The 20,949-nt window shown below is 41.4% G+C and overlaps 1 protein-coding gene across 2 annotated transcripts in view; it reads right to left on the bottom strand.

The window, feature by feature from the left end:
• LOC133441875 (multidrug and toxin extrusion protein 1-like) overlaps nt 1-15,742 on the bottom strand; it is a 29,771-nt gene extending 14,029 nt beyond the window's left edge. For both annotated transcript variants that reach the window (XM_061719605.1, XM_061719606.1), the window contains exons 1-8: nt 15,273-15,742; nt 14,466-14,567; nt 14,314-14,382; nt 12,159-12,307; nt 12,030-12,072; nt 9,280-9,324; nt 8,712-8,809; nt 8,529-8,626 (exon numbers count right to left, since the gene is read on the bottom strand). In XM_061719605.1, coding sequence (XP_061575589.1) covers nt 8,529-8,626; nt 8,712-8,809; nt 9,280-9,324; nt 12,030-12,072; nt 12,159-12,307; nt 14,314-14,382; nt 14,466-14,567; nt 15,273-15,404 — 736 coding nt within the window. In that variant the 5' untranslated portion in view covers nt 15,405-15,742. The remainder of the gene's footprint in view (nt 1-8,528; nt 8,627-8,711; nt 8,810-9,279; nt 9,325-12,029; nt 12,073-12,158; nt 12,308-14,313; nt 14,383-14,465; nt 14,568-15,272) is intronic.
• Between the last annotated feature and the right edge of the window lie 5,207 nt (nt 15,743-20,949).

Genomic DNA, 20,949 nt, shown 5'->3' with positions numbered 1-20,949 from the left:
TGCTGTGTCGAGCTGCAGCCGTGTGTAACGGACGTGTATCACGTTAAAGGGGACCTATTATGGCATCTAATCCCTATTTTAAACAGGCCTTGAATGTCTTAATAACAAGCTTTTGATTGTTTTTGCTAAATAAATTAGAAATTCAGCCTCTAAACCATGTCTTTAGCTTCCCATTCTCTAACCTCATTATCTATGCAGGATTCTGAGTGGGCGGGGAGGCTATGATAATGAGGCACTGTGCTGATTGGCTGCCTGAATGATGCGATACACCGCTACGAAAAAATGGCGGAAGCTCCGGCGGAAGCTCCTGTTCCGGCCAGAGTTAGTTGTGGGCGTGGTTTCACGCATTCGGAGGCCAACCGATGCAAATTGCATTTTGGTTACGTAATGAAAGGGAGCAGAATTTGAACGGCTCGTAGAAGCCACATCACACTGGATGGCTCATCCGGGCGGCAGTACAGTGTCAGAGTTTGACATTTCCCCCAGTTGTGTTTTCTGTTCTGCCCTGATTGTTCGCACCTGTGTCTCGTTATCCCCTGTGTATATCTGGTCTGGTCTTTCCCTGCTCCCTGTTGGTCCGTACTGTTTGCTCCCTCCATGTTCTCGTCTTCAGTTTTCCTGTTCATGATCCTGGTCCTTTTTGATCCTGCCAAGCAGCACTTTTGGTTCTTGTTTTTTTGTTAAATAAACCCTGTTTTTTGGAACTCCTGCCTCCCGCTCTCCTGCGTCTGGGTCCTCAAACAACCATCCTTGACGGAACGGACTGACCAGCATGAACCAAGCGGGAGAAAGTTTTGCCTTCTGGCAATATGTCTACCGGGAGGCAGAACTCTCGATTCCTGGTTGGCAGGACCCTGAGGAGGAGGAGGAGGAAGAGGAGTCTCCCTTCTGGGGAACACGCCTGGCTCGAGGGGGGCCCGGGTGTTCTCAGCCCCAGGGGAGACGACGACGACGACAGCGGCTCCAGCCCCAGCCTGTTCTGGTGGGGGTCCCGGACGCACCTCGCTCTGTTCCTGTTTCGGGGGTGGTCCTGGACCCCCCGCGGCCAGCACCAAGGACCCGGGTTCCCCCTCAGTCAGCGCCGAGGACACGGGTTCCCCCTCAGCCGGCTCCTCGTGTCCTGCCTGCCCCCAAGCCAAGTTCCCCGCCGAGTCTCGTTATCCCCTGTGTATATCTGGTCTGGTCTTTCCCTGCTCCCTGTCGGTCCGTACTGTTTGCTCCCTCCATGTTCTCGTCTTCAGTTTTCCTGTTCATGATCCTGGTCCTTTTTGATCCTGCCAGGCAGCCCTTTTGGTTCTTGTTTTTTTGTTAAATAAACCCTATTTTTTGGAACTCCTGCCTTCCGCTCTCCTGCGTCTGGGTCCTCAAACAACCATCCTTAAGATACAGACACTGCAGAATTTGGTTGCTTTCCTCCTTCTCTGAGTTGGCAGGCTGAGGGGAGACCACTTTATATATGTTAAAGCAAGAGAAAACATGTTTTTCATAATAGGTCCCCTTTAAAATTCAAGATGTTTATGTCATATACAACAGGAAAGCAAGTTCTCTGTGCAATTAAATTCTTTCTTTGCTGTCCACCCTGATGCTGGCGTATAGGTACAAAAAAGTAGAAGAAACATAATGCAATAACGTTAAAAAAAAGAAAAAGAAGAAACTTATTGAATGTCTGGAGATTGCTCTAATTTTTTGGCAGCGACTGATAGATGCATTAGGCTTTTTACATCTGTTTTAGAGGAGTTCCTGGTTGACCAAGGGCTGTCCCCCCCTAGAATAATTTGAGACAGAATTAATAATTTTTGAACAATGCAGTAGTATTTATTGAAAGCGCAATGTAAGCCGTGCTCATTATAATCATGCAATAATGTGCTATACACATCTTTAAAGATTTATTCCCCCCCCTCCCATTCCTAGAAATGGTTTAGTCCACACAGACACACAGACACGCACACACCAACACTCGGCAACGGAGCCTGCCAATTACACACCGCAGTCGCGGTGTAAAAGGTGAGTATGCCACATAGATATAGTGACATAAGTTACAACAACACACATCCTATTTACAAAAAGCGCCAGGTCCAGGCTGTCTGCAAAATATATCCTGCATTGTTCAAAAAGCCTGCTAAATTACGAGTGCTGTTAAGCTAACTTAAAAGCCACAAATAGTGTTGGTCACAGATGGAAAGGAGAGGAGGGGAGGGGAGAGGAGCTACTTTACTAGCTCCAGAGGGTTTACAAAGGCTTTAAAAGTGATTTTTTTAATTTCTGAGTCAAATGTTGCAGTTCCTGTCAATCTCAAATTAAATTATCACAATTTAATGAATTTTCAACAGATTGTTTTAGTATTGTCACAAGTGTCAGATCCTATTATTACACATGATATTCATTCTGGAGTTGTACACATTTGATAGTAAAAAATATTGGTGTGTGTGTGTGTGTGTGTGTGTGTGTGTGTGTGTGTGTGTGTGTCAGTCAGCCAGGTCAGTTGAAATGGCAGAGAAAAGAAAAAATAAAGACATTGGCACATTTTTCAGTGCACCAAAATGCCAAGTAAGTGTGAAGGTCTCAGATGACAATTTGATATAAGATATCAATAAGAAAGGAATGAAGTATTTATGAAAATGTTTCATAATGGATTCATTAGGCACAGCAAGGTCAGGTGATACAACAGTGCACAGAGAGCCAGAGCCAGGACTCTCAGGTCAGTTTTTTGAGCATTTGTTCAATAATGTGATGAAATTAGATCTCCTTTATAGTATTTTAAAGGCAATACTCTTGTTATATTATGTTTTTGTAGTTGTGATAAAAGGAAATGCCTTGTTTTTATTTTAGGGAACACAGTTTTCAGGGTCAGGGTCAGTGACATCAGATAATCAGATAATGCTGAGGATCTTCCTGCCAGCAGCAGTACCAGCACAGGGAGAAGAGCGAGACACACAGCAAGCAGCAGCACATCAGGGACAGGAGGAGGAGAGAGAGACACAGCAAGCAGCAGCAGTACCAGCACAGGGAGGAGAGAGACACAGCAAGCAGCAGCAGTACCAGCACAGGGAGAGGAGAGAGAGACACAGCAAGCAGCAGCACATCAGGGACAGGAGGAGGAGATACTACAGCATGCTTAAGTTCAGACCTCAGTGACTGCACAAAGCCGTATCAACCACCTCCCCAATGCATAGAAACGCAAACTCTCGCAAACAAGTCTCTTGCATTCCAAGAGAAATGGTTTCGCGATTTTCCATGGCTACATTACATCCCGTCTGTGAAAGGAGTCCTGTGTTTCTACTGCAGCAAAGGATTTTCACACCAGTCATCTTTTGGACAAAGGGCTGATACGGCTTTCATCAGCGCAGGATTCAGAAACTGGAAAAAGGCTATTGAGAAGTTTTCAGTACACCAAAACTCTCAAGCCCACCAACATTATGTAAGTGTGAGTGCACATAAGTTGAATCCAATCAGTACCCAGTTATCCAGCACATGGGCCAAACAGCAGGAGGTAGCAAGGCATTGCTTTGGCAAGATTGTCAGTTCTGTGCGGCATGTTGCCAGACAGGGACAAGCCTTAAGAGGTCACCATGAGGAAAGTGGTAATCTGTATCAGCTGTTAAAAGGGCCAGAGGAGGATGATCCAGCTCTGCTTAAGTGGTTAACAGAACGCAACACTTCCAACACAGGCCCAAAATCACAGAATGAAATTCTGTCCATCATGGCCAACACAATAATTCGAAGCATTGCAGCTGAAATAAGGTCTCTTCCTGTTTTCCAGTTTTCAGTTATTGTTGATGGTACTCGTGATGTCTATGGTGCTGAACAGGAGAGTGTCTGTCTGCGCTATGTGGATCATGATCTTGTTCCACATGAAGTTTGTGTTGGGCTTTATCGGGTTTCTAAGACAACAGGTCAGGGCATTGCAAAGGTGGCTGCTGATGTCTTGTTGAGGCTCAATCTGCCTATGTCTGGCTTACGTGGGCAGACTTATGATGGTGCAGCAAATATGTCAGAATTGTACACAGGTGCACAGGCAATCCTGCGGAGGCAACAGCCATTAGCCCTGTATGTCCATTGTGGTGCAAGTTGTGTAAATTTGATTACACAAGCCGGCTGCTCAGCATCCTTACTGATGCGGGACTGCCTTTCTTGGATTCACCAGTTGGGCATCCTTTTTGGTCAGTCAGGGAAGTTCAAGAGCATATTTGAAAACATTGCTACCTGTGAAAACACTCCTCAGCTTCCTCTCACCACCATAAAACCACTGTGCCCAACAAGGTGGACTGTGCGAAATTCTGCTGTAATAGCTGTGCTAGGGCAGTATGAGCGGGTTCTCAGCAGCTTAGAAGAGATGGCCAAAAGCACATCAAAGACAGCATCAACTGCCAGTGGCTTATTTGAGCACTTCTCCAAAGGGAAGACTGTGTTGGGCCTCACACTTGCCTCTGCTGTTGTCGGAGAGCTGGAATGTCTTAACAGTTCACTGCAGAAGAAAACGCAGACTGTCTCTGGAATGCAGGCTGCAGTTGAACATGTGAGGTTCTCTCTTCAGGGAAAGAGAAATGACAAGAGTTACATGGCACTATATGAGAAAGCCATCACACTGATTGACTCTATTGACTCCATTGAGATGACACACTCAAGACGCTTTGCAGGGAAAGCAGTGGATCATTACAGGGTGGAGTTTTTCAAAGTGCTGGACTGTGTGGAGGTTCAGTTTAGAGAGTGATTTGACCAGGAGAGTCTGAAGATCCTGCAAAAGGTGGAGAGTGCCCTCCTCATTGGGCAGTTTGATGATGCTCTAGCCCAATACCCTGGGCTAAACAGAGCTTCACTTCCTGTGCAGTTGCCTCTGTTTCGCAGCAAATATCCCTATAGCAGCAGTGAGGAAGCAGCAAAGATACTCAGGGGGCTGCCAGTGGAAGTAAGGGAGTTGTTCGATCAGGTGGAGGTTCTCATCAGGATTTTGTTGGTGGTACCAGTGTCCTGATGTGAAGCCGAGAGAAGTTTCAGTGCACTGCGTAGGCTGAAGACTTGGCTACGTTCAACAATGGCACAAGAAAGACTCAACAGTGTTGTCATATGTAATGTCCATAAAGAAAGACTTGATAAGCTGGACATGAAGATGGTCTGCCAGGATTTTGTGGGATCCAGTGACACCAGAAAGAAATACATTTGGTTATTTTATCTAAAAATGTGGTGCTTGCTGTGAGGTGGACAGACAGACATTGTACATAGTTTTTCAGAGACAAAGATAGAGAGTTAGAATAACTACAGATAGATAGAATAACTACAGTTAGAATAACTACAGTTAGAGTTAGAATAATTACTGTTTTGTGGCATAGTTGTCAGATGTTTGACAACACAATAAACATAGACGTCGGAACTAGGGGTGCGGGGGGTGCGGCAGCTAAACGTCCGAGACAGACACCTGGACCCTGTGTCCCAGCAACCGGACAGCAGCAGGCAGCCGAAAGAACCGGCGGTCCTCGTCCTCCCTCCCCAGCACTACCCGGTGCTAGCCAAGAGGCGATATCCTTCAAACCACCACAGGATTACAATTTTCATGTCAGGAAGTTCAGCGGTGAGAACTTCAGTCGTTCCTGCAAGGCCGCCTGGTTCAGAGAGTGGCGGTGGCTGGAGTACATTGCGGTCAGTGATGGCATTGTGTGTGGTGTGTGCAGGTCAGCTGTCAAAAGCAAGTTGGTCGGGTCAGACACTGACAGTCTGTTTTTGAAAGATAAAGGCTTTTCAAATTGGAGAAAAGCAACAGAGAAGATCAGAGAACACAAGAAGACTCGCATTCATTTAGATGCGATGCAAAGATTGGCTGCATTGAAAACAACGCCAATTAATGCACTACTCTCTGAGGCCGCTGCTAAAGAGCAGAGAACAGCGCGGAAAATGCTGGAGCTCATTTTCAGCTGCGTAAGATTCCTGGGGCGCCAGGGACTCCCTCTGAGAGGGGCTGCAAATCGGGATGGGGTGTTATGGCAGCTAATGGTGGAAAGGGTACGCACTGATCCTGACCTGGAGAACTGGATGAAAAGAAGAGACAATTGGATGTCTGGCAGCATCCAAAATGAAATTCTGGAGCTGTTTGCGCATGACATTCAGAGAAAAATCGGAGCTAAAGCATCCCAAAGTCCTTTTTTTGGCTTAACTGCTGATGGGACCACCGACCTCAGTGGCAAAGAACAGTTTTCATGCAATATACAGTTTGCTGATCACAATCTGGACATTCAGAATTTCTTTCTAGGCTTTTACAACCCCCCAGACACAACAGCAGAGATGCTGTTTTTGTGCATAAAAGATGTCCTTGTTCGGCTCAATTTACCAATGGAGAAGCTGAAAGGCTACTGTTTTGATGGAGCCAGCAACATGTCTGGGAGGTTCACGGGAGTGCAGGCAAGATTAAAGGAAACATGTCCTGACTCCGTGTTTGTTCACTGCGCAAATCACTCTCTGGATTTAGTGTTACAAGAAGTGGCAAAAGAAGTGCGCCTTGTTGCTGATACACTAAACTTCGTTCGAGAAGTCACTGTTGTTATTAATGATTCAGCAAAGAGAAAAACATTATACCAGTCTCTTTTTGGATGTGGAGAAGTGATAAACCTGCTTGCCCTGTGTCCAACTCGGTGGTGCGTCAGAGTTGTGGCACTGTCACGGTTGCTGGCCTGCTATGGAGAGATGCTGCAGACATTCAGGACCCTGGAGAGTGACAGGACTGTCAAGGGGGAGACGCGTGCCAAAGTGGCAGGATTGCTCAAAAAGGGCACCACTACGCGCACAGTCTTTGGTTTGTTTACCTGCGTTACCATGTTTACTCCGTGTGAATCCGTGGCTCGGTCACTGCAAGGCATCAAGGTCACAGCCCTTGGATCAGTGGAAGCTGCGAAACTTCTTTGCCAGCGACTCAACTCACTGCGACAGGATGACACCTTCGCTGACCTTGTGGACAAGACCAAGCAGTACGCAGAGCGCTACAACTTAAAGCCTCCTCATCCAGCGCGCACAAGCAAGACCCCAGCACGTTTTCGCCATACAGCGGAGGAGGAGGAACGGGAGTTGGGGAACATAGAGGGTAAATAAATAAATAATAATAATGCCAACAGTATTTTTAAATAACACATAGCTTAACTCATCAGCCTGTAATTGTATATGTTGAAATAATGCAACAAATACTAACACATATAGACAGACAGATATTATGTATCTATTCATAGCGGCGTTTCATAGCGGCGTTTCATAGCGGCGTTTTGATCAGGAGGGACTCTGCATAGCTGCAGGGCGAGAGCAGGCAGTCCTTGAGGCGGCCCAAGGGAAACAGGTTGATGTGGGTTCCCCGGAACTGAGCCCCTTCTCACGAGAGCAGCTAAGCATTGAGCTGGACATACTGAGGGACGTGTGTAGGGGGCGAGAAGTTATCACCATTCAGGATGTTGTGTCCATCCTGCACACCTTGCAGCCCCAAACCCGCTCCATGCTGTCGGAGGTGGAGAAGCTCATAAAGCTCTGTCTGGCCCTGCCCATATCTGTCGCGGCATCCGAGCGCTCTTTCTCTGCCTTGCGCAGATTGAAAACCTGGCTGCGCAATACTATGAAGCAGGAAAGACTCACGCATTTGGCCATTATGAATGCGCATAGTGACCTTATTGATGAATGCGATGTTTCGGCCCTGCTTGAAGAATTCATCAGCAGGTCAACTGAGAGAAGGTCCACTTTTGGAAAAGTGTGAAAGCCCTTTGGAGCGCAAACTGTTCTTTTTCTGAATGCTGTTTTTATAGCCTATGTGTCTTAATAAAGGCTTGATTTATTCATTCATTTATTTCGTTTCATTTTCTTAACAATTAAGATGCTGCATTATAGTTCGTTAATCATTGATAATGTAAGTGTGCGTCTCTCCCCTGACCCTCCCAAAAAAAATCCCGCCCCCCCCTCTCAGAAAATAGTTCCGACGTCCATGACAATAAATATATATTCTAGAAATTGTTTTGTGTTTGATTATTCTTTAAGGCATTTCCTTTAGTTTCGGGATTGTTTGGAGCTTTTACAAGAGGTAAAAGCTCCAAAATGTAATGGACTGTGGTGGAAGTTAGAACAGTGAACAAAGGTATTATGTCAGATGTGCTGTATTATTGCCACCTTCCACCTAATACCATTGTTTTGTATTGCTGGGTGAATAAACAAGAACTTATATACAGGTAGGGTAAGGATGGTATGAGAGTATGAGTGTGAGAGAGAGAGAGAGAGAGCCTGATAATTAGTTTATTCATTGCATGCAGGTGGACTCAGCCAGTGCTAAGAAAGGTCTTCTGCCTGCCTGTTGGCGAGATAGATAAATGAACCCACCTATTTTGATTATCTATCACAGTTTGTGTAATTCTAATAACAGTTCAGTGAGCTCTTCATGGAGTTCTGGCTTTCTCAACCACACTGTCTTCTGTTTTCTTAATCACTGCAATAACTCTTTACAACACAATCTGATGGAGAAAATCTGAGCCTCAGGTTGAATGAAAGGTCACTGTTCGGTGTGACTGACTCACCTCCCCAGGTGGCTTTGTGAAGCCCTTTCCACATGATATAAGCATAGAGGATCCCCGCCATGGAGAACTGGGAGAGGCTATTGGCAATAGCAGATCCTCTGCCAAGAGTATCCAGCAATTGTGTTATTCAAGCTGTACATATAATATTGACAAAGTCATGCGCAATCCAATAAAAATACTCACTCCACTCCCATTTTTAAGGGGAAGAGAACAATGTAGTTGACGAGGGCGTTAAGAAGATTCACCACGACGCCTGTGATTACCTGTGGCCATATGATGCCCTGAAAGAAAAGTGTAGTTCAGTCTCAGTAAGCCAAAGCCTCCATGTCCAGGGAGCTCTGACATCCTATAGGGGGAACAATGTGATGTGATGACTGTTTTTATTATATTTATTTATTTATTGTATTGTGGTTTTGAAGTGGGATATGCATGTTGTCCTGTGATTGCAAACCAAATTGCCCTTCGGTGACATTAAAGGAGCCGTCTGTAAGAAATGAAAAAAACTGGTACTGCAGTCACTTTCAAAATATTGTTGAGCGGCGTGTACCCTCCCCCTCCTCCCCCCGACCAGAGGTTGCCAGGTAGGCTGCAGAATGCAGCAGGAACATAGGCTGCCATGGCTGCGATAATTAGAGCCGAGCCTCAAGCTCCTTTAAAGCTTTTTCATATTCATATTCATATCCTTGTCGTCTGAGTCATTCATCACCAATGAAGCTGTATGTTTCAGTTCCTCTGGTTCGTGTGGACCTACCTGGTTTTGCAGATATCTTGATTCTAATGAAAACATGAATGCAGCCTACAATACAACAAAAGAGAAAGCGATGAGTCGTACATTTCTGGACAACATGGACACAAGAGATATTTAAATACTGTTGTACACAGACTCAAGGACAAAGGATGCCAAAACATCTTGCACAGATGACCTGCTTGTAGTACTAATTTAGATGATCAGTTCACTTGAACTCCTCGTTTATTCATAAAAACATAAAATGCATAATACATAAACACTGAATTTCAAAATGTTTGCAAACTGGAGAATAAATATCCTAATGTCAGGAACCATCTGGGGATGTTTCATGATAATACTTGTTCAATAAAGATATGACCTGTAAATATTGAAATATTTTAGAATTTTACATTTCATTCAGAAATATAGTCCCAAATCTTTATTTTAGTAGATTTAGATTGGTTAATCTTACCAGTTCTATTCATAATTACATTCTTAAGTTTTTACAAAAGTGCTTCTTCATTGGCTAGTTTTAGTAATGGCAAGATTTGTATAGTGCGTGGTGGTAAAATTGGATTTGATTTGATTTATTTTATTTTTGTACATGTAAAAAAAAAAAAACAACACTTCATGAGAAGTTTAAGAAAACAAAACAACAAATTTCATGCTTTCATCCTTTGATTTACATGTGCCAAAAAAGGAGTAGGAAGAAGTGTAAACTTATTTAGTCCTACCCCCATTCACTGATCATTTCACCTGTATTTATAAATATTCACACACCGTACTCACACTGCTAAATAACAGTATTATTATTATTATTATTATAACTATTATACACTGTAATTATACTCACACACATACTTATACATGCCTACATACACACACATAGTTGAATATTTCTATACATTTGTACACACATGCCCAAATAAATATTTATATAAATATACTTATTTACACTATACTGTATCTGCTCTACAGTATATCTATTTATATATCTACTTACACACATAATCACACACACACATATATATATATATATATATATATATATATATATATATATATATATATATATATATATACCCACATAAATATACACAAATTTACCCATTCACCCAATAGTGCTATCTGTAGGCCCCTAAAAGCCGCTAAACCCCTTCCTCTTTGTACCTCGTGAGAATCATGTTTTTATATTTGTTTTTAAACTGGTTAATGTTTGGACATTGTTTTAATTCTGAATCCATTCTGTTCCATAGTTTAACTCCACTGACTGAGTACCCCTTAAATTATACCTCCCCTCTCTGTCATAAAACATTTCCTGCAAGTGAGATGGTATTGAGTTGTTCCTATAGCTTTATACATGAAATGTGCAGTTTGGAATTCTACTATGTCAAAAAATGTGATTATTTTAGAATTGAAGAATAAGGAATTGGTGTGTTCACGACAACCAGCCTTATGAATTATCCTTATGGCTCTTTTCTGCAGTATGAATACTGGTTGCAGTGAACTTTTATATGTATTTCCCCAAACCTCTAGACAGTAACTTAGATAAGGCAAAAATAGGGAACAGAACAGAATGTGGAGTTATTTGCTATCCAGGAATTGCTTTGCTCTAGCAAGAACTGAGATGCCTCTAGATACTTTGTTGTGGATGTGTTTAATATGAGATTTCCAGCAAATCTTGTCATCTATAATTACCCCAAGAAATTTCGTTTTGTGTACTCTTTCAATGTTTACACCCTCAATCTGTACTGTATTTTCTGGCTGTTAACATTATTTTGCTGATGTAAATGGACACAGTAATTGTGAGCCTGGATATATCCAACGTTCCAATTAAACTAAAACATATGCAACCTACTATTATTTGAAAACCAAAACTTAATTTGTAAATTTGAATATACATCTTGAAATACTAAAAGAACAGTCTTAATGAACAATTACAAAGTTTAAACTGTAGCCATGAGAAGCATCACAAATAAAACTAAAGAAAACAATTTCAGGAGAAATTGCGGTGGGATTGCTTCTTCTACCCATCCCTTGTCTCTTGGTTGCTGTTTAAAAGTTTGACATGAATCCAGAAAAGTTTAAATAAGAAATAAGCTGTTGCTTTGTTGTGAATTTTGACTGCCAGATCTTTCCATGGGAAGGACGTCTAATTTTAGGAGAAGGAGCTCTGACTGGAAGTTAATGGTTTCCATAGAAAGGGAAAGTGAAACATTCTGTCTGACTCAGACTGAAAAACATTGTCTCAAACTGCAGGTATTTCACATAAAATCATGACTGGAAATGAAGTTTCTTTGACACTGTGAGCACCACAAGGCATTTTTATATTGTGATATTTGTATTTGGGGAGTAAAAACTGTCAACATAAAGGCAAAAAAGAGAATAAGGTTTGTATTGTATTCTACGACAGCTGAGAAACATTCACATTTGGAGGTTTCCTGCCGAAGACTTAGAAGTCGCTTTCTCCACATCTCAGACAACCTGTCCTGGACTATCAATACCTCCATTCTTATGAAGAAGACCCATCTGCGTCTCTGCATATCTACTCTTAACTGTGTATACTGTTTATTCTGTACATACTGCACTTGCTAGTTTTACACCTCTGATTGGATGCCAAACTGCATTTCGTCGCCCTGTATTTTACATGTGTAAAGACAATAAAGTTGAATCGAATAATGTGGGTGGCATTAAACATGAAACATTCAGCATGATCTATAAGCCAAGTAACAGTTCTTCACTGATGAGCAGTAATGTAATTTAGACATACTCACAGGAAGCGCCGGCATAAAGATCTTTACATACGTCTGAGACAACCTAGAGAGAGAATTTTCCATCAGAACGAAAATGCTTTCCTTTAGTACATGAAGGCAGAAGTGGAGGTGGATTATAAGACAGCTCACCTGGCTACTTCTGGTTCTTGCCTGACAGCCATCAGAATGGGCTCTGTGTTGATGAGGATAGCCCAGCAGGGGAAACATGCCAGTAACAAGATGAGGATGGCCCGCTGCAGGATGACTCCAACTCTCAGGAGGTTACCGCCCCCATACGTCTGCAAATATGTTCAAGTATATTCTTACCCTGACCTGATTTAAAGTGCTTTACAAAGACACTAAAAAATAAATAAAAAGCAAGATTTAAAATGAAACAAAAAAGAAAGAAATAAGAACAATGGATTAAATCAGTAGTTAAAATATGATTAGCTTTTAGAACTGCAGATTTGGAGCTTTACTCAAATGCAGCTGAAAATAGGTGTGTCTTCAACCTGGACTTAAATAAACTGACTGTCTGAGGCCCCGTTTACACGGAGCAAAAACGGAGGCGTTTTCATGCGTTTTGGCCGTTCGTTTACACGAAAACGGAGCTCAAAGCCCCCAAAAACGATCATTTCTGAAAACTCCGGCCAAAGTGGAGATTTTCAAAAACTCCTTTTTCACGTTTGCGTCTAAACAGAGGAAAACGGAGGAAAACAGAGGAAAACGGAGATTTAAGCTTCAGAACGTCACATTATGCACCAGAAACGTCACCAGCGTCATGTGTGCGACCTGTGTTTACAATTAGTTTGGCCACCGTCAATATTTTCTTGTATTTTACCCATTTTATATTCTAAAGTCACACTTAAAACTAACTGCACTTCTCTGTCACTCCAAACGAAAGACTCGTTCCGTCTTGGAAGTTAAGCCTGAATTATGGTCCCGCGTTAAATCGACGCAGAGCCTACGGCGTAGGGTACGCGGCGATGCGCGCCGTACGGTGTGCGTCGCCGCGTACCCTACACCGTAGGCTCTGCGTTGGTGTAACGCGGAACCATAAATCTGGAAGTTACACGTGTCATTTGTTGATGTTTTTTCCAGGATTCTGATTGGCTGGCATGATGTTAACAGCGTTTTCATGCGGGTCCGTGTAAACGAGGATATTTTTGAAAACGTAGAGGGGAAAATATCCGTTTTTGTAAATACCCGGCTACGTGTAAATGTGGCCTGAGGCTTTCTGGGAGTTTGCTCCAGACATGTGGAGCATAGAAGCTGAATGCAGCTTCTCCATGTGTGGTTCTGATTCTGGGAGCTGATAAAAAACTAGATCCAAATGACCTGAGGGGTCTGTAAGGTTTATACTGGGTCAGGAGGTCACGGATGTATGTTGGTCCTGGACCATTCAAAGCTTTATAAACCATGAAGTCTATCCTCTGACGGACAGGCAGCAGGTGTAAAGACCCGAGAAAGTTGTGGACATCCAGTTATTAATCTCCTCAATGCATTTACCATGTGTTTGGTTCTGACTCTGGATACAGAAAGTAGGCGTGACCCTTACAATCTAAGGGTTCTGGTTGGTTTATAATGGACCAGGAGATCAGAAATTAATAAACCAACAGCAGGATTTTAATATCTGTGACAGACAGGAAGCCTGTGTAAAGATCTAAGAGCTGCAATTATATGGTCCACTCTCTTGGTCTTAGACTGTCAACTGTAGTAAATAAGGCCTGAGCATTATGACTGTTTTTGATGATGATGTCAGAGAAGTAGGACTCCCTCGCATTCCTCAGTTGTAAATTATAAGAGTGAAGTTTTGTTTAATAGATTTCATAATAAAGCTGGAGATTTGTTTTTCTCCATCTGCGCTTAGCTTTCCGACACTCTTTTCCCATTTTTTTACCAGTGGGGAATTTCGCCATGGAGATAACCAGAGATAACCTTCACCTTAATGTGAGCAATAGTATCCATAACATTTAACATTTTAGCATTGAAGCTACTGACGAGCTCATTGACTGAACCCCTGGACAGGGCAGGTGTTAGAGAGAAGACCTGGTTAAAGATCTCACTGCTGTTTTCAGTTATACACTGTTTTGAGATCACTGCTGTTGAGACATTTGTGTGCACTGAAATCATACTCTCAAATAAAACACAGGAGTGATCAGATAGGCCCACATCAGCCACGGTAGAAAGAAGGATAAAAAATGTTGCTGATTCTGTTGAAAAACACTTAAATTCCAGAGATTTATAAGTATCCAGAAGCTATCGGCCCTAACTGATGAAGAATAATATAACATTATGTTCCTACCTGAGATATCAGAGTATCACATGCTGATGCCAAACCAGTTCCAATGGATATACCCGTAACATTAATGACCTGAGGAGATGATGGAAGACACTGGTGGATTAGACTGTTCAACTGACTGAAGTGGTTAATGTCAAGAGCATCACTGTACATACTGCAATGGCCAAAGATACTCCCGCCAGCTCCGTCCTCCCAAAATGGCCACAGAAAACAGTACTGACAAAACTCACAGCAAAAATCATGAGCTGGGCAATCACCTGAGGAGGAAATAATAATCAATTGAAAGTGGATAAGACAACAAAAACATATTTATCAGATCATCTGATACAATCATTTAGTGGCCAGCACCTTTCGTTCGTTTTTGTTTATTTCGAACATGGATAAGAAAAAAAACAAGATAAGAAAAACAAATACAGGTGGGCATTCAGCCACATAAAGACAAAAAACCAACATCTAAACACATATTTCAGTTACATGTTCGAAAAGGAGTGGGGGGGAAGTATAAATTTATTTAATCCCGCCCCCTTTCCACAGCTAAACAAATTATATGTCTGTATTTACTTTTTATACTATACACTAATTTGTATTTATATCATTTTTACAAAAATAACCTGTTTAATACCAGATGTAAGCTCTATCATAAATATAATATATAACTATGATATAAATATAATACGTATATCTAAGTATATAAAGATACAAAGACAACATGATGAAATAGCAGAACACACAGCTGATGATCTTGAAACACAGTCTTCACTTTTACACCTCAAATAAACAATTTCTTCATATATCTTCTTAAATTGTTTTATGTTTGTACATTCTTTTAACTCCAAATTCAAACCATTCAGCACCTCATTCAGTCCTGCACAGCTTCAAAAACAGAAGTTGTTTCATTATACTGGTGACTAATCATTTTATATATTAGACACTGACAGCTCGTTCAAATACAGGAAACTCACCACTGGAAAGGATAGTTTGGACAACTCTTTAATTTCACTTTGAAAACCAACAGGGGTCAATCTACGGATCTGCTTCACCAAGCAACAATCCCTCCACGAGGAAGGCTGGGAATGCCGTGCGATGTCTTCCATGGTTGGAATGCGTATTTACGCGCGTCTCCACTGGTCAAATCTCACTGGAAATAAGGACGAGCGTCCCGAGTGGAGCCTTGAATAACCAGTATTTTAGTCCCTACTGCTTCCACAGTAGACGTCCCTTAGTAGGTGCTTCCTCCCTCTGGTCCTGTATGACTTTTAAAGCCCGCTCTCATTCCCAATGCGTAAAATACTGACGATTTTTCACGCGTCTAGGCGTCTCATCCTGAGGCAAGAGGTTCCCCCTTCCACGTCTGGGACGCGAGCATTTTTGTATAATGTCTTCATTCCAGTCCACACGTTTAATCGCCTGCAGCCAGTTGCTCTGAAATGGCCGTTCGTTGATCCTGTAAGGATCCTTTAAAACTTTAATCCGCCGGCGGAATAGCGATTCGTAGAACCGTATAGGCTACGTAACAGCCAGATATATTGGTGCCGGTGTTGTGCCGGATTTAGCACCCCTGCCGTGAAAAGCACCCCCTCGTCGCGGGAACGCGCATGTGGAGAGGACGCTATACACTACTATCAAACGGACATATATTACCCACAGATCTCTTATTCACGAGTAAATGTCAAAAAGGACTAAATGCTCATGTTTAATTTACTACAAATGACAACGTACACACAATGACAAAAATTATATTCTGTAAATATATATAACAAACTCCTAAGTATGTGTTCATGTGATTGTGTATATATATATATATATATATATATATATATATAGCCTATATATATTGTAGTGGACCCTTGGTTCCAATAAAAAGGCGGAGAGATTCGTACGGGTGCTCAAATTTTATTACCATACCGGACACCGTGAAAACTGACGGGAAGATACAGGAAAAAAAAAAGGAAAAAGGGGGGATTAATGTAAATTAACAAACGTTCCACAATTAAACATCACATACATACATCACATTCCATGATGCCATCCGTGAACAGAAATGTAAAAGATACATTTATTAGAACGCACAATGACCACTATTGAAATTCTAAATGTATTAATATTAGAAAAATAGCAAAAGCAGCATCATTTAATTAAACAGAACATCCCAAAGATTTAAAATAATACAAATACCTCGTTCCACTACCAAGGGTGCGTGTTTGGAACTTGTCAGTGATTGATGCCTTCAGGGAACCATCCCGACAATTAATCAAAACCCATAAAATAAGTAGCATTTTGATTAAGACCCGTCACCAAATTCAAACTTACTTGAATAAAAGGTCATGAAAACAAACAAAAGAAACGGAGCACAACGCCAAGCCAACCCACGGGAAACAACAGCTGAGATGCAACAGGTGTGGAGATTACGCAGCAGAATCATCCCCTCCCCTTTCTACCTTTGCGTTCTCTGCTAAACCACACTGGCGAAAACTGACGAAAACTTTACAGTAATCCGAGGGCTGGGCTGTAGTCACATGCGGTTCTGATTAGTTACAGGATCTATGTCCATAAAAAAAGAAGTGAAAATGCTTGAAGTCAGCTAAGAGATGTGAAAACGTCTACATAATGAAATTGGTTGTAATGTACTGTTTTGTGGGCCAATGTGATGTTAATATCGGATTACTTCCCTAAAATTCTGAGACCACTAGACCCGCAGAAACTGTATATAACAATGGTAACACCATTCAAAGCGAGTATACATGAATATATTAGGCTGTTAAATTTTTCAGTACCGGATTTTTGGTTTCTATGACCAGTCTGTCACACTTCTGTCCCAAATAAAGCAGTCCAAATTAGATGTGTCACGAAATAAAACTGAAAACATTTGTCTTTCTGGTTAATATTGTAATGTGAGTTTTACTTCGAAATATAAAGAGCTTTTAAGAGTTTTTAATCATAATCATAATTAAGTTTATTGGCCAAGTCAGGTCAAACACGACAGGGAATTTGACTCGGTTATTTTTGCTCACTGTACAATAAATAGACAAATGGCTCTTGTTAACATATATACATTTTTTTTAAAAAGTGGGAAAAAAATAAATTGTATTAGCTAAGAATGTCAGAGCCTTTAAATAAACACACAGACAGGGGCGATATACAACAGAAGGACAATCTTTATTAATAATTAGCAGTTCATAAAACACACAGGGGGCTTGAGAGGAATGTCGGTCGGGCTTCAGGCAGCCTGATGTGTGCTGTGATCCAATCACACCCTCAGCTACCTTGGCTACACTTCCTCATCCTCGGCTTTTCACAGCTGCTCCATGTCTTTTTTTTTCTTAAAAAAAAAAGCTTGATTCAATCTTTGTCACAAACATAAAATCAAATATAACAAAGAGACATCCTGAAAAAGAACTCCATCAGCAGTCTGAATGATTACCGTCCTGTAGCACTCACACCTGTCATCACAAAGTGCTTTGAGAAACTGATCCGGACCCACATCATCTCATATCTCCCGCCCAGGGAGATATACCTTCATCAGTTTGCCTACAGAACTAACAGGTCCACAGAGGACGCCATAGCCACAACTCTCCACTCTGCTCTGTCCCATCTGGAACAGCAGGGGAGCTATGCTCGGCTACCGTTTGTGGACTTCAGCTCCGCGTTTAATACCATCCTACCAGACAGACTGGTGATCAAGCTGTAACTGGGAATACCAAACTCCATCTGCAGCTGGGTCAAGGACTTCCTGTCTGATCACTCCCAGAAGGTGAGAATAGACCCCCACATCTCCTCAGCACTCAGTCTCAACACCGGCTCACCTCAGGGCTGTGTGCTGAGTCCCCTACTCTACACCCTCTACACCCATGGCTGTGCTCCTGCCCACTCCAGCAACAGTATTGTAAAGTTCACGGACGACACCACTGTGGTAGGGCTCATCTCCGGGGGGGATGAGTCTGCTAGTGCTTACAGAGACGAGGTGGAGCAGCTGGCACTGTGGTGTTCAGAGAACAACCTGATCCTGAACACTGAAAAAACTAAGGAGCTGATCATAGACTTCAGACGGAAAAGACAGTCATTCAGCCTCTGTTCATCAACGGGGTCTGTGTGGAGATGGTTTCCAGCTTCCGGTTTCTGGGCGTGGAAATAGAGGACAACCTGACCTGGAGTGTCAACACCACCACCATCATCAAAAAGGCACAGCAGAGACTGTACTTTCTGAGAATTCTCAGAAACCATCATCTAAATCAACAGCTGCTGGTGTCATTTTATCGCTGCTCCATAGAGAGCATCCTCACTTATTGCATATGTGTGTGGTTCTCCAGCTGCACAGTGGCAAATTAGAAGGCACTCCAGAAGGTCATCATCACAACGGCCCAAAAAATAATCGGCTACACTCTCCCCTCCCTGGAGGAGCTGTACAACACCCGGTGTCTAAGGAAAGCCGGGAAAATCATCAAGGACCCATCTCACCTCGGACACTCACTTTTTGAACCGTTGCCATCAGGCAGACGTTTCAGGACTGAAATCACGCACAAACAGACTCAAGAACAGTTTCTATGCCAGAGCCATAACTACACTCAATACTGCTAAATAATCAAACTGACTTTTTCCATGTGCAATACTGACCGAACCGTGCAATACCTGCCATAGAATCGTGCAATACCTGTATGATGTCTTCCTGTTTGTGTCCTTTTAGAGATAATTTATTTTTATAGTTGTTGTTGTTTTAATATATCTATTTTTTTTAAACCATGCACCTTAAAGATAGCATCCAATTTCGTTGTACCTGTACAAATGACAATAAAGACATTCTTCTAATATCAGTACCAATAATATTCTCCAACTAAGAAGTGGCAAGTAAAAATTATACAGTATTCAGAGGGCACATTGTGAATCTTGTCATTCAGGATTAATCAGATATACATTTTGAAGATGTAACAATGTGAGTTCTGCTTTCTTATTTGCAGTTAACTTTATAGTATTTACATATGAATGGAGGTCAATTAAGAAAACAGAAGTTTGTGAGAGATTTGGAGGTCCTTGCTTTATGTATATAATATTTCCCTAAAAGGAGCATTAGATTAATTGCAAATATCAAAACTCTATCATTACATTCAAACTTGACTATGACATCTTTATGCCTGATTTGGATAGTGCATTTAGATTTGTCCATTATACATTTCACAATATCCCTCCAAAACCCAGATGAGAGAGGACAGTTGCAAAATAAGTGTAATTTAGTCTCCAACTCAACTTGGCAAAAGGTACAATTTTCACCCAGATCCTTAAACATTGATAGTTTGTATAACAAGGATATATATTGTGCAAATGTTTTAAGTTAAGCCTCCTTATTTAATTTGAAATGCAGAAACCTTCCTTTGGGTAGCACCATATTCAAACTACAGAGAACCTTCCTTGTATGTTAATTTGAACATTTCTTATCCATCAAGTCAATTCTCCCAAATCTTAGAAAAGGTATTTGTTAATTGAAGTTTTGATAAACAAAACGTGCTCTCATTAACTCAACTGTCATCTGCCAGTTGAGACATCTTAACTTCTTTATCAAAAATGACTAAACCATGAATATTCAGGTTGTGAGAAATATTTAAGAATAAGAGTTCAGCAATGATCAAAAACAAAAAGTTAAAAATTGGGCAGCCCAGTCGTACACCTCGCCAATATCAGAAAACCTCCCAGAGATCCGCGGATATAGCATAATTGAGCTATTTATGTCATGATAAAACATTTTAATAACCTTAATAAATGACTCTCCAAAACCTAAAATGTGAAGTATTTGTAAAATGAAGGTGTGTTCAGTTGAATCAAACGCATTATAAAAGTCAAGAAAAATCATTAAAGTATTGGAGTTTATAAAATTTGAATAATCTATTAAATACTGTACAACACCAGTCTAATCCACTTTGGTTCACTCATTATCTCACCTAAATTCTTTTTCAGTCGCTTTCTCTGGTATGCTAACATTTTTTAATCAATATTTAAAAGTGAGACAGGTCTCCAATTTTCTATTTTTAAAAGATCTTTGTCTGCCTTAAGCAGCAGAGTTTTTTTTTAATTTATTTATTCTTTCTGTCTTAATTTTGAAAATCAGTTATCAGACCTTGTTTCATGGTTGAAACTATTTTTTTGCTTACTTATCTTAGTAAGAGATGATCACCAATTAATTCCCCAAAACAAAGATAGAATTCTACCTTAAATCCGTCACGACCAGGTGACTTTCCTAATCTCATTGAACGCACAGCATCTGGGATTTCTGACAATGAAACATCAGCCTTGCATGTCCCTTTAAAGGTCTCCGATATCAGAGGTGTAAACATCTTAATATGATTCATGAATGTGTCACACGTAGTTTGATTACGTTTTGATAAATACAAATCACTGTAAAATGATGTAGTATAATTGGAAATCATAACAGGATCTGAGCTTATTATACCATCTATATTAAGAGCCACAATATTGTTCCTTTTTCTGTTTCTTTTTCAGCTGCTCCACATCAGTCATTAAGGAGCCTCCACCCCTGACGTCACAGCCCGGGTGTCTCCCCTATTCTCACCTCAGTATATTAGGAACACATTTTGAGCCAGCAGTCTGGTGTGTTGATAGTACAGACAACCAGCAGAGGAAGCCATTTCTTTG

Source organism: Cololabis saira, chromosome 4, assembly GCF_033807715.1.
Source record: "Cololabis saira isolate AMF1-May2022 chromosome 4, fColSai1.1, whole genome shotgun sequence".
NCBI classification, from domain to species: domain Eukaryota; kingdom Metazoa; phylum Chordata; class Actinopteri; order Beloniformes; family Belonidae; genus Cololabis; species Cololabis saira.
Note: the sequence above shows the minus strand (reverse complement) of the source record. Positions and strands in the feature narration are given on the sequence as shown.